This window comes from Pseudophryne corroboree, chromosome 2 (assembly GCF_028390025.1).
Source record: "Pseudophryne corroboree isolate aPseCor3 chromosome 2, aPseCor3.hap2, whole genome shotgun sequence".
NCBI lineage: Eukaryota > Metazoa > Chordata > Amphibia > Anura > Myobatrachidae > Pseudophryne > Pseudophryne corroboree.
Genome location: NC_086445.1, coordinates 50,562,555 through 50,576,076, shown reverse-complemented (window position 1 = coordinate 50,576,076; position 13,522 = coordinate 50,562,555). Strand labels below are relative to the sequence as shown.

Genomic DNA, 13,522 nt, shown 5'->3' with positions numbered 1-13,522 from the left:
ATACACACATTGGCCGGCACATGCCCAGAAACAGAGCAAGCGCCTACGTCCATATGCAGATTTGGGGCATGGTTTGCGGTGTCAAAGTTTATGGAGTTACGCGACTATTTGTTACTGCGCAAATCTCTAATAACTGGTACGGCACATGCACAGTGTCAGAAATGGGTGTGACTGAGATGCACAGTGTCAGAAATGGGTGTGACTGAGATGCACAGTGTCAGAAATGGGTGTGGTTCATAGAGTCGCTTTGCTCGCCATCCTACCATTCCCAATTGTAGTCCACGTGGATCGAAAAGTATGAAAAAGGTAAAAAATAAAATAAAATTGTGAAAAACGCATGTCAACCTTTTGTCATGTCGACCTGGTACATGTCGACCTAGTGACCATTTCGACCTAGAAATCATGTCGACCTAATGCATGTCAACCAATAGTGGTCAACCTAATGACTGTCAACCTAAGTGTGGTCGACCTAAAGACCGGATACCGTCAGAAATGGACTGGAAATGTGGAGGGCACGCCTATGTTTGGAAATGTGCCGGACACACCTATGAATGGAAATGTGCCGGGCACGCCTATGACTGGAAATGTGCCGGACACACCTATGACTGGAAATGTGCCGGGCACGCCTATGACTGGAAATGTGCCGGACACGCCTATGACTGGAAATGTGCTAGGCACACCTATGACTGGAAATGTGCTGGGCACGCCTATGACTGGAAATGTGGTGGGCACGCCTATGACTGGAAATGTGCAGGGCACGCGTATGACTGGAAATGTGGAGGGCACGTGTATGACTGGAAATGTGACGGGCACGCCTATGACTGGAAATGTGCCGGGCACGCCTATGACTGAAAATGTGCAGGGCACGCCGCTGACTGGAAATGTGCAGGGCACGCCGCTGACTGGAAATGTGGAGGGCACGCCTATGACTGTAAATGTGCCGGGCACGTCTATGACTGGAAATGTGCCGCGCACGCCTATGACTGGAAATGTGCAGGGCACGCCTATGACTGGAAATGTGCTGGGCAAGCCTATGACTGGAAATGTGCCGGGCAGGCTTATGACTGGAAATGTGCAGGGCACGCCTATGACTGGAAATGTGCAGGGCACGCCTATGACTGGAAATGTGCCGGGCACGCCTATGACTGGAAATGTGCCGGACACGCCTATGACTGGAAATGTGCCGTACACGCCTATGACTGGAAATGTGCAGGGCACGCCTCTGACTGGAAATGTGCAGGGCACGCCTATGACTGGAAATGTGCCGGACACGCCTATGACTGGAAATGTGCTGGGCACACCTATGACTGGAAATGTGCTGGCCACGCCCATGACTGGAAATGTGCCAGAAACGCCTATGACTGGAAATGAGCCGGGCATGCCGCTGACTGGAAATGTGCTGGGCACGCCTATGACTGGAAATGTGTTGGGCACGCCTATGACTGGAAATGTGCAGGGCACGCCTATGACTGGAAATGTGCAGGGCACGCCTCTGACTGGAAATGTGCCGGGCATGCGTATGACTGGAAATGTGGAGGGCACGTGTATGACTGGAAATGTGACGGGCACGCCTATGACTGGAAATGTGCCGGGCACGCCTATGACTGGAAATGTGCAGGGCACGCCGCTGACTGGAAATGTGCAGGGCACGCCGCTGACTGGAAATGTGCCGGGCATGCCTATGACTGGAAATGTGCCGGGCACGTCTATGACTGGAAATGTGCCGCGCACGCCTATGATTGGAAATGTGCTGGGCAAGCCTATGACTGGAAATGTGTCGGGCAGGCTTATGACTGGAAATGTGCAGGGCACGCCTATGACTGGAAATGTGCAGGGCACGTCTATGACTGGAAATGTGCCGGGCACATCTATGACTGGAAATGTGCAGGGCACGCCGCTGACTGGAAATGTGGAGGGCACGCCTATGACTGTAAATGTGCCGGGCACGTCTATGACTGGAAATGTGCCGCGCACGCCTATGACTGGAAATGTGCAGGGCACGCCTATGACTGGAAATGTGCTGGGCAAGCCTATGACTGGAAATGTGCCGGGCAGGCTTATGACTGGAAATGTGCAGGGCACGCCTATGACTGGAAATGTGCAGGGCACGCCTATGACTGGAAATGTGCCGGGCACGCCTATGACTGGAAATGTGCCGGACACGCCTATGACTGGAAATGTGCCGTACACGCCTATGACTGGAAATGTGCAGGGCACGCCTCTGACTGGAAATGTGCAGGGCACGCCTATGACTGGAAATGTGCCGGACACGCCTATGACTGGAAATGTGCTGGGCACACCTATGACTGGAAATGTGCTGGCCACGCCCATGACTGGAAATGTGCCAGAAACGCCTATGACTGGAAATGAGCCGGGCATGCCGCTGACTGGAAATGTGCTGGGCACGCCTATGACTGGAAATGTGTTGGGCACGCCTATGACTGGAAATGTGCAGGGCACGCCTATGACTGGAAATGTGCAGGGCACGCCTCTGACTGGAAATGTGCCGGGCATGCGTATGACTGGAAATGTGGAGGGCACGTGTATGACTGGAAATGTGACGGGCACGCCTATGACTGGAAATGTGCCGGGCACGCCTATGACTGGAAATGTGCAGGGCACGCCGCTGACTGGAAATGTGCAGGGCACGCCGCTGACTGGAAATGTGCCGGGCATGCCTATGACTGGAAATGTGCCGGGCACGTCTATGACTGGAAATGTGCCGCGCACGCCTATGATTGGAAATGTGCTGGGCAAGCCTATGACTGGAAATGTGTCGGGCAGGCTTATGACTGGAAATGTGCAGGGCACGCCTATGACTGGAAATGTGCAGGGCACGTCTATGACTGGAAATGTGCCGGGCACATCTATGACTGGAAATGTGCAGGGCACGCCTATGACTGGAAATGTGCCGGGCAGGCCTATGACCAGGCCCGGCAACAGGGGGGGTCAAAGGGGACAGCCGTCCCGGGCCCCGACGTTGTGAGGGGCCCCAAGGTCCAGCGGCGGCAGTGGCCCCCCTGTCCGTTCTCCCTCCGTCGTCCGTCCCCGCGCCGCCGCACAGGAAAATAACGGGCGCCCGCTGAGATTGTGTTACCAGCGGGCGCCCGTCTCGCTGCACAGCGGCAGCCGGAGCAGGAGCTCAGTACTGAGCTCCTGCCTCCGGCGCCGTCACTGTGTGCTGCGTGCGCTATGGGAGAGACGTCAGTCATGACGTCTCTCTCATAGTGCTGAGGAGAGGACGCCAGGAGGATGTCTGGAAGCGGGAACGGGGATCGGTAAGTATGTCCTTTTTTTTTAATCTTTCTTAGTGCAGCGGGGGCACCTACTGGGGGCAATTTACGGGGGACATTACTACTGACGAGGGGGCAGCAGCAAGGGGCATTACTGCTGGGGGGGGCATTACTACTGGGGGCATTATTACTGGGGTGCATTGCTACTAGGGGGGAGTCATCTATTGGGGCATTACTACTTGGGGCATTATTACTGGGGGGCATTACTACTGGGGGGGAGTCATCTATTGGGGCATTACTACTGGGGGCATTATTACTGGGGGGCATTACTAATGGGGGGGGAGTCATCTATTGGGGCATTACTACTGGGGGCATTATTACTGGGGGGCATTACCACTGGGGGGGAGTCATCTATTGGGGCATTACTACTGGGGGCATTATTACTGGGGGGCATTACTACTGGGGGGGAGTCATCTATTGGGGCATTACTACTGGGGGCATTATTACCGGGGGGCATTACCACTGGGGGGGAGTCATCTATTGGGGCATTACTACTGGGGGCATTATTACTGGGGGGCATTACTACTGGGGGGGAGTCATCTATTGGGGCATTATTACTGGGGGCATTATTACTGGGGGATATTTTTACTGGGGGCAAACTGCTGGGGGACATTATTACTGGGGGGCATCTACTGGGGGCAAACTACTGGGGGACATTATTACTGGGGCAAACCACTGGGGGTAAGCTACAAGGGGGCAAACTACAAAGGGCTAACTACTGGGGGCATACTGCAGGAGGGCATTACTACTGGCGGCGTAACTACAGGGGCATTACTACTGGCGGCGTAACTACAGGGGCATTACTACTGGCGGCGTAACTACAGGGGCATTACTACTGGCGGCGTAACTACAGGGGCATTACTACTGGCGGCGTAACTACAGGGGCATTACTACTGGCGGCGTAACTACAGGGGCATTACTACTTGGGGGCTAAACTACAGGGAGGCCAAACTACTGGGCGATAACTACAGGGGCCAAACTACTGGGGGCATTACTACTGGGGGCTAAACTACAAGGGGGGCATAACTACAATGGTGCAAACTACAGGGGGGCATTACTATTGGTGGCTAAACTACAAGCAGGCAAACTACTGGGGGCATTACTACTGGGAGGCTAAACTAAAGGGGGGGTAAACTACTGGGGTCATAACTGCAGGGGCATTACCACTGGGGGCATAACTACTAGGGTGCTAAATGACTGGGGGCATTACTACAGGCAACATTACTACTGGGGGCAATACGGGCATTGCATAAGGGGCACCACTACTATGGGGTCTGTATAAGGGGCACTACCAGTACAATGGACATTGCATAATGAGCGCTACAACTGTGGGCATTATGTGTATTACGGGGTGCTACTACTGTGGGCATTATTACGCTGCCCCCTGCCCCTCACACACTGCCCCCTGTACCCAGCACCACACACATTTCCCCCTGCACCTTGACCTTCACACGCTGCCCCCTGTCCCTCAAACGCTGCCCCTGCACACTGCACCATGCACCGAAGCCGCACGCAGATGTACTTGCCCCTTCCATGGTGCCCCCCCTATCATTTTCTTCTGGATCCGCCCCTGAGCGGCGGCAGCATGTAACAGATCTAAATAATTATATATATTGCGGCATTGCGCCAGCTGCGGGCCGCCCGCTGTGCAGTTAAAAGTAATCAATAACTGACATTATTTTTCAGCTCCTCCACCCCCATGATCTGTGGTCACCACTTAGCATCCCCAAGCCCAGTCCCAGGTCAGCTGTCATACAACGCTACCTCCGGACCTCCCCTCCTCTCCCAGTCATCCCCGCCCGCCCTGTCTCTGCTGTGAGGAGCGTGAGCAGGCAGGCAGGAGCAGGATTGCGGGACTGCTGGCAGCTTGTTGCGGCGGGGTGCATCAAGCTGGTCACTCGGAGGCTGAGCCTCGTTGATTCACGGCGCTGGCGGCTGTGTCTGGTAAGTCAAGTGTCTGCATTGCAGGGGCACTCGGCTCTCCAGCAGGAGTTTGGGGCTTTGGGTTTGGGATGGGCTGCGTGCAGGCACATATCATGGATGCATGTGCATGCATTACATCTGTCCTGTAAACCTGGTATTACTGTAGGTAAGAGCGAAGATTGCAGGGCGAGAAAAGGTAGGGATGGCCATTATGGTGGGGCATGCTGGCTCGTTACAGGTGAGTATAACTCTCTCCCCCTCCCATAATGTGTAAAAATGGGGACTGCCTGCCATAATGTGTAAAAATGGGGGACTCTGCCTGCCTAATGTGTAAAAAAGGGGATTCTGCTGCCATAATGTGTAAAAAATGGGACTCTGCTGCTGTAATGTGTAAAAAGGGAGACTCTGCCTGACGTAATGTGTAAAAGGAGCTCTGTGGTCACGCCCCTATATTTGTATATCGGGGGGGCCCACAGGGATATCAGTGTACCGGGCCCCAAGATTTCTGTTGCCGGCCCTGCCTATGACTGGAAATGTGCAGGGCACGTCTATGACTGGAAATGTGCTGGGCAGGCCTATGACTGGAAATGTTCCGGGCACGCCTATGACTGGAAATGTGCAGGGCACGTCGCTGACTGGAAATGTTCCGGGCACGCCTATAACTGGAAATGTGCAGGGCACGTCTATGACTGGAAATGTGCCGGGCACATCTATGACTGGAAATGTGCAGGGCACGCCTATGACTGGAAATGTGCCGGGCAGGCCTATGACTGGAAATGTGCAGGGCACGTCTATGACTGGAAATGTGCAGGGCACACCTATGACTGGAAATGTGCCGGGCACATCTATGACTGGAAATGTGCCGGGCACTTCCTGGGCGGTGACTGGGAGATGGTTATTCAGACAGGCGGGAGCCAGTCCACCTTATGGGCTTGCTATGGGTGTGTCGTAGGCAGGGCCGGACTGGCCATCTGGCAAATGCCAGAAGGGCCGATGGCCACGTGGGCCGGTCCAGCGCTCACTGATACACGCTGCCGCTCAGTCCGGCGGCAGCGTGTCTCACCTGTCAGGAGAGGAGAGCGCCCGCGAGCGCGGCTGTGTCTGGCACGGCGGCGTATAGCGGACTTCAAACCAGCCGCCGGTTCGTGAGCCAATCAGAGCTCGCGGACCGGCAGCCAATCAGAAGCCGCCGGTCCGCGAGCTCTGATTGGCTCACGAACCGGCGGCTGGTTTGAACGAAGTCCGCTATACGCCGCCGTACCAGACACAGCCGCGCTGGCGGGCGCTCTCCTCTCCTGACTCGCCCGTCCCTCACAGCCGGAGCCCGGAGGAGAAGCAGCAGCAGCAGTGCAGCAGCGGTAAGCAGCTGCAGCACTGGCTGCTGTGGGGGCAATTGTATACCTGGCACTGTGGGGCATTTGTATACCTGGCACTATGGGGGCAATTGTTTACCTGGCACTGTGGGGGCATTTGTATACCTGGCACTGTGGGGGTATTTGTATACCTGGCACTGTGGGGGCATTTATATACATGGCACTGTGGGGGCATTTGTATACCTGGCACTGTGGGGGTATTTGTATACCTGGCACTGTGGGGGCAATTGTATACCTGGCACTGTGGGGCATTTGTATACCTGGCACTGTGGGGGTATTTGTATACCTGGCACTGTGGGGGCATTTGTATACCTGGCACTGTGGGGGCATTTATATACATGGCACTGTGGGGGCATTTGTATACCTGGCACTGTGGGGGTATTTGTATACCTGGCACTGTGGGGGCAATTGTATACCTGGCACTGTGGGGCATTTGTATACCTGGCACTGTGGGGGTATTTGTATACCTGGCACTGTGGGGGCATTTGTATACCTGGCACTGTGGGGGCATTTATATACATGGCACTGTGGGGGCATTTGTATACCTGGCACTGTGGGGGTATTTGTATACCTGGCACTGTGGGGGCATTTGTATACCTGGCACTGTGGGGGTATTTGTATACCTGGCACTGTGGAGACATTTGTATACCTGGCACTGTGGGGGCAATTGTGGATCTGGCACTGCACTATTGGGGGCATATAATGTAAATTTCGGCTCATACCGTGTGCTATTATGTAAATTTCGGCTCATACCGGGTGCTATAATGTGAATTTCGGCTCATACCGGGTGCTATAATGTAAATTTCGGCTCATACCGGGTGCTATAATGTGAATTTTGGCTCATACTGTGTGTTATAACGTGAAAGAGGCACCAGTACTAGATAGTATAAGGGGTCCTACTATTGTGGTGCATAATGCGTATAAGGGGTGTATGGTGTGGTAAACTACACTGAAGGCCATGCCCCCTTTTGAGTGGCCATGCCCCCTTTTCTGGAGCGCGCGCGCCTTCGGTGCGCGCTTAATTACAAAGTTCACATTTCCATACCCCCACTTAAAAATTTCCACATCAACCACTAGTTGTGTGTATTTTAATAGAGAATGATGTACGCTTGTATGTTGTTAGAATATTAATTATATTTGTAAGAGCATAGACTAATAAGTGGGAGGAGTCAGGAATAGTAAGGGGAGGAGTCACAGAGGTGGGCCTGTGTGCTTCAAAAATGCCAGGGCCTATTTTTAGTCCCAGTCCGGCCCTGGTCGCAGTCGGGTCGCTGATAGTGGTTGCTTACACAGACGCTTAATCGATCACACTAGAGGCTGTACTCAGACGGAAAATATCCACCTACAGTACCATAGGACTGGTGCAAGTGTTGATTGTGTGACCGATGGTGGAGTCTTAAGGACGCACCAAGTGTTATTTTAGTGACCAAAGGAGCTCAAAGTGGGTGTCTCATTTCTTGCACATTGTGACGCAGCTTGTACACCAGGGGAAGGACTGATACCGGCATCAGCATATATTCACTGCGGCAAAATACGCTAAAGCGGCCGCAGCAAAGGGTGACTCAGAATCAGCCCTTTATTACATCTGCGACCAGGGGTCGGCACAAGTCATGGGCCGACTGGGCCGTCACCCAGAGCACCGTAGCTTTACAGGGTACAGCCCTCCGACCCTAGCTAAACCTCTGCCTACCCCGGCTGAGGTGCTATGTCGGTGACGTCACTGTCAGTGCGTCACCAGCCGCCCTCTCTGCCATTCGTCCGACTCTGTGCTGCGTCTCTGTGCGCAGGCAATCCGCACACATGCACGCAACATCGCCGCTGCTTCCACTGCTCAGTCAGGCCCTGAGTCTGATCCTTTGGGTCTTTTCAGATTGCAGACTGCTGCGCAAACTGTCGGTGCTTTGTGTGTACAGATCAGCGACCGTGGGTAACATCTCTGCACCTGTCTGCAGACACGAGACTTCTCCAGCAGGTACTGCTCGATCTTGGCCCCTTCGATGGCCCCTTTCTTGTTGAAATGTATATCGATGTATTTTCCAAACCGGCTGGAGTTGTCGTTGCGAATGGTCTTGGCGTTGCCGAAAGCTGGAAGCGCAAAGTGCAGATCAATGCCAGAGAGACGGCAACGGGCGCCATGTATCAGATATTGGACAGTATCATACAGTAAAACCTTACCTTCTAAGATAGGATTGGCTTCCAGTACTTGCTGCTCTATCCACGAATGCTGCCCGCTGATCGCTGCCAGGAACTGCAGGATTAACTTGGTGCTTTCCGTCTTACCTGCGCCAGACTCGCCGCTGCAACAGATGGCAGACTTTATTACACATCGCAACGGCACTGAAAATCATATCAAAATAGAACAAAACAAAGGATATAACACCCCCCCCCCAACTATTATCAATGTTAGAGGCGTCTACTTATGCGTTAGTGATAAACCCAGTGGCGCACGCAGGGGGGGGGGGGGTTGGTTCTGAGCATCCAGAAACCCCCCTCCACCAAAAAATAAATATATATATATATATATATATATATATATTTTGCTGCATGAGTATTATTAATGGCGGTCTAGCGTCCTCTGCAGCCTGCTGTCTTCCTCGTGGCACTTGTAGGTGCTTAATAAAAGTTTACTTACTAATTATAGTACATATATATCCATGTGCATACATATATACCCATGTATATATACATACATACATATAAACACACGCACACATATGATATATATACATGCGTATATATACGTGTACTGTATGATATCTATATATATAGGTGTAGATATGTATATATATGTGTAGATATGTATATATATGTGTAGATATATATATCTATATCTATATATATATATATATATATATATATACACAGTATATACACACACACAGACACACTAGTTTTACGGACCCAGCATATACTGGGTCACCTCAGTCCCCACCCCCGTGCTTGGCTCCACCCAGTTCTGGAACCCCCCCCCCCATGCAAATCCTGCGTTTGCCACTGAAACCAATAGTTTATAATGAAACATCTGTTCTGCAAACGCAGCTTTTCTTGGCTGAAACCTGTCCTATGACCCTGGACAATGTACACGGCTTTTCTCTGCTCCATGAATAGACCCCAGTATCTGATCTTCATTATTTGCAATCAAATAAATGTTTTTAACTTCTTTATGCACTGTTTAAATAATTGTAAGTTGTTGTTTTTTTTAGTTGAACTGCGAAACTGGGCCTGGTTCAGAGATTTACGTATATTCAATATCCAATGTATTTTATTCTGCGCACTCCGCACGTGCAGATCTGTTCTGCGGTGTCGCTGGTAATGCCCCAAAAGCTGCAACCTGACTGAGCTGCTGCTGACGTATGGTGAGCGGCGACGGGGAGCGTACCAGAAACGTAGGCATGTCAGCCTCGTTTACTGGGCGCGCCGAAGCCAGCGGTTGTGCTTTTGGACGCAGCTTTACTGGCTACAGCAGCGTGATTTGGCCGGACATTCTGAGGAACCTCAGGGTAACTCAGATTTCCGATGTGCATGCATAGGATCCGACGGCTGCATCTTCCGACGCAGCAGTGGATCACAGAAGCCGGCAGTGGGCTTCTTTTTACTTAAGACGCATCCTGCAGCTTTTACCTTTTTGCAGAGATTTGCGATCGGATAGTCGCCATCCAGAGTGAGAATCCGCCACGTGCAAGTCTGCGTACGCCGTGTGAAAAGCTTTGCAAACCCCGGTCAGATGCAAATCCGTTCGCAAATCACTCACCATCTAATGATTTTTCCAGTCTGTGCGCAGCCCAGGACTTACTCCTCCTGTGCGATACAATCAGGCTGATCGGAGCCGGAGTTAACGTCACACACCCTCCCTGAAAATGCTTAGGAACGCCTGCGTTTTTCCTGACACACCCAGAAAACGGCCTATTACCATCCCCAAACGTCCGCGTCCTGTCAATCAGCCTGCGTTTGGCTAGCGATCGAAAAAGACGCAGTATTTATTCGCAGTTTGGCCTCGCGTCTGCGCATTACGATCCGTATGCATGCACCGTCATTCGATAATCATCCTCTGTGCGATTTCGCACAACAATGATCAGGTCTGTATTAGGCCCGGGTGGTATTCATGTGACCGCCGGTCAGCTGACCGACAGTCACATGACCTCCTCCATCAGCCGGACGGGTCACTATCCCGACGGTCGGCATGCCGACCAACAGGGACTATTTCCACTTGTGGGTGTCCACGACACCCATAGAGTGGGAATAGAACCCGTGGCGAGCCCGCAAGGGGCTTGCTGCACTCGCGCCTCCCCGCCGGGATACCGGCGTCGGTATGCTGCCGGGATCCCGGCGTCGGTAAGCTGACCGGCGGTCTCAGCAGTACTACACCCTTAGGCCCAATAGTCTCCACCTCTGCATTAATTCCACTGCTGTATCCAAACTTCAGGATCCACATGATAAAACAGTCACCAAATTATTACAATGTTAACTTAAACATGTGACAAATTCCTTGGATTCTTACAGTGAGAGACAGGAGCTCTGATCTGGGCTTTTTCCATCCCTAGAGATATCCCAGTTCATTCCTACTGACCAAATGTACTGGACACTTTCTCTTATTTTCTTTTTTTTATACAAGATGTATTATTCATATGTGTCTCACAAATGACCCAGTTGTGGTGTCACTGGCTTCTTACAATCATAAATATGTCTAATGCTATATGCATGTATGATTTTGTACAGTATTATATGACCATACCTCCCAACTGTCCCAATTTTCGCGGGACAGTCCCGTTTTTTGGGGACTGTCCCGCTGTCCCACCCGCAGGCCGCAGTGTCCCGCGGAGGGGGGGGGGGGGGCAGTTGGGAGTGTCTGTCTCTCGCTGCCCTGCTTAGCAGAGCAGCGGTGAATAGACGCTGTGCGCATGCGCACAGCGTCTATTCAGTGCAGACAGAGGGAGAGGGGGCATGCCAGCGGTTCACAGAGCGCTGGGCATGCCCCCTCAGTGACGTAAACGGGGACGTGGCTCGCGATCGCGGGTCCTTCGCAAAGCCACGCCCCCTTTCCTAGGCCACGCCCCCGCGAGAGTGTCCCTCTTACCGACAGGACAAAGTTGGGAGGTATGTGTGACTACCGTGGCAACCACAGTTACATGGGTGGTCATTCCGAGTTGATCGCTCGCTAGCAGTTTTTAGTAGCCGTGCAAACGCTATGCCGCCGCCCACTGGGAGTGTATTTTAGCTTAGCAGAAGTGCGAACGAAAGGATCGCAGAGCGGCTACAAAATATTTTTGTGCAGTTTCAGAGTAGCTCCAGACCTACTCAGCGCTTGCGATCACTTCAGACTAATTCGTTCCTGTTTTGACGTCACGAACACGTCCTGCGTTCACCCAGCCACGCCTGTGTTTTTCCTGGCACGCCTGCGTTTTTCCAAACACTCCCTGAAAACGGCCAGTTGACACCCAGTAACGCCCTCTTCCGGTCAATCACTCTGCGGCCAGCAGTGCGACTGAAATGCTTTGCTAGACCTTGTGTGAAACTACATAGTTCGTTGCAATGGTAAGACGCGCGTGCGCATTGCGCCGCATGTGCAGAAGTGCCATTTTTTTTGCCTGATCGCTGCACAGTGAACGAAAGCAGCTAGCAAACAACTCGGAATGACCCCCGTGGATGGCAGATGACATGATGCAGTAAGCAAAAGAGCTTTGGGATGGCCCGTCTGGTCTGTGTGATGTAAATCCCTCCTCCTCCTCCTCCTTCTCCTCCCACCTCTGCTGACGCATGACATAAAGATAGTTGTGAGCCCCTGAGTAACTGGCAGCCATACTCCAGTCCAGAGAGATTTTGAAAAGGTAATAATGATTTGTAGAAGGACATGGCTGATGATGGGATGATGCTTAAAAGGTGCTAAACTGCTATTTAAGGAAAAGATATAAACCGTCCAGGTGGGATTGCCCTTGATTTTCCCTTTGGCATCACAGTGGGACTTAATAGTGTTGTTGTATATACTGTGCCATGACATTGGTTTATACTACCCCTAGGGGGGGAAGCTCACCTAATGATACAGCACTGGTCCTTACTGTTTCGCTGCATGTTGAAGTAGCAGTTGTCGGCTATGGCAAAGATGTGAGGCGGCATTTCTCCGATCTTCTTGTTGGTGTACAGGCGAATCTGGTCCGGGGTGTAGATGGGTAGTAGCTGGTAAGGGTTCACCGCAACTAAAATTGATCCGGTGTACGTCTGGAAGAGAAATATGCGGGACAGGAAACCTGTGTCACGTATCAGTTTATTTAACGCTCTGATTTGGGTTTAGTTCAGTAAGTCAGTAAATAAGAGTAATTCACGTTCTGAAATGTGGTTCTTTATATTGTCCTTTATACAAATGTGTCTTCATACACTTAACGTCTTTACACCGTATGGTGCAAGATGCTAGGCGCGACTTAGACACTCTGGGGCAGATGTATTAAGCCTGGAGAAGGCATAAAGAAGTGATAAGTGCAAGGTGATAACGCACCAGCCAATCAGATCATAACTGTCAATTTACATATTGGAGCTGATTGGCTGGTGAGTTATCACTGTGCACTTATCACTGGTTTATCACTTCTTTATGCCTTCTCCAGGCTTAATACATCTGCCCTTCTGAAACTGGAAGCGCAGCAATCCTTGGGGGTAATTCAGATCTGATCGTAGCAGCAAATTTGTTAGCAGTTAGGCAAAACCATGTGCAGTGCAGGTGGGGCAGATGTAACATGTGCAGAGAGAGTTAGATTTGTGTGGGTTATATTGTTTCTGCGCAGGGTAAATACTGGCTGCTTTATTTTTACACTGCAATTTAGATTTCAGTTTGAACTGACCCCACCCAAATCTAACTCTCTCTGCACATGTTACATCTGCCACACCTGCAGTGCACGTGGTTTTGCCCAATTGCTAACAAATTTGTTGCTATGATCAGGTCTGAAT

The 13,522-nt window shown here is 51.7% G+C and overlaps 1 protein-coding gene across 5 annotated transcripts in view; it reads right to left on the bottom strand.

Moving 5' to 3' along the window:
* MYO7A (myosin VIIA) overlaps positions 1–13,522 on the bottom strand; it is a 310,031-nt gene that overhangs the window by 169,342 nt on the left and 127,167 nt on the right. For all 5 annotated transcript variants that reach the window (XM_063951274.1, XM_063951272.1, XM_063951275.1 and 2 more), the window contains 3 exons: positions 12,618–12,802; positions 8,765–8,886; positions 8,532–8,674 (listed from right to left, as the gene is read on the bottom strand). In XM_063951274.1, coding sequence (XP_063807344.1) covers positions 8,532–8,674; positions 8,765–8,886; positions 12,618–12,802 — 450 coding nt within the window. The remainder of the gene's footprint in view (positions 1–8,531; positions 8,675–8,764; positions 8,887–12,617; positions 12,803–13,522) is intronic.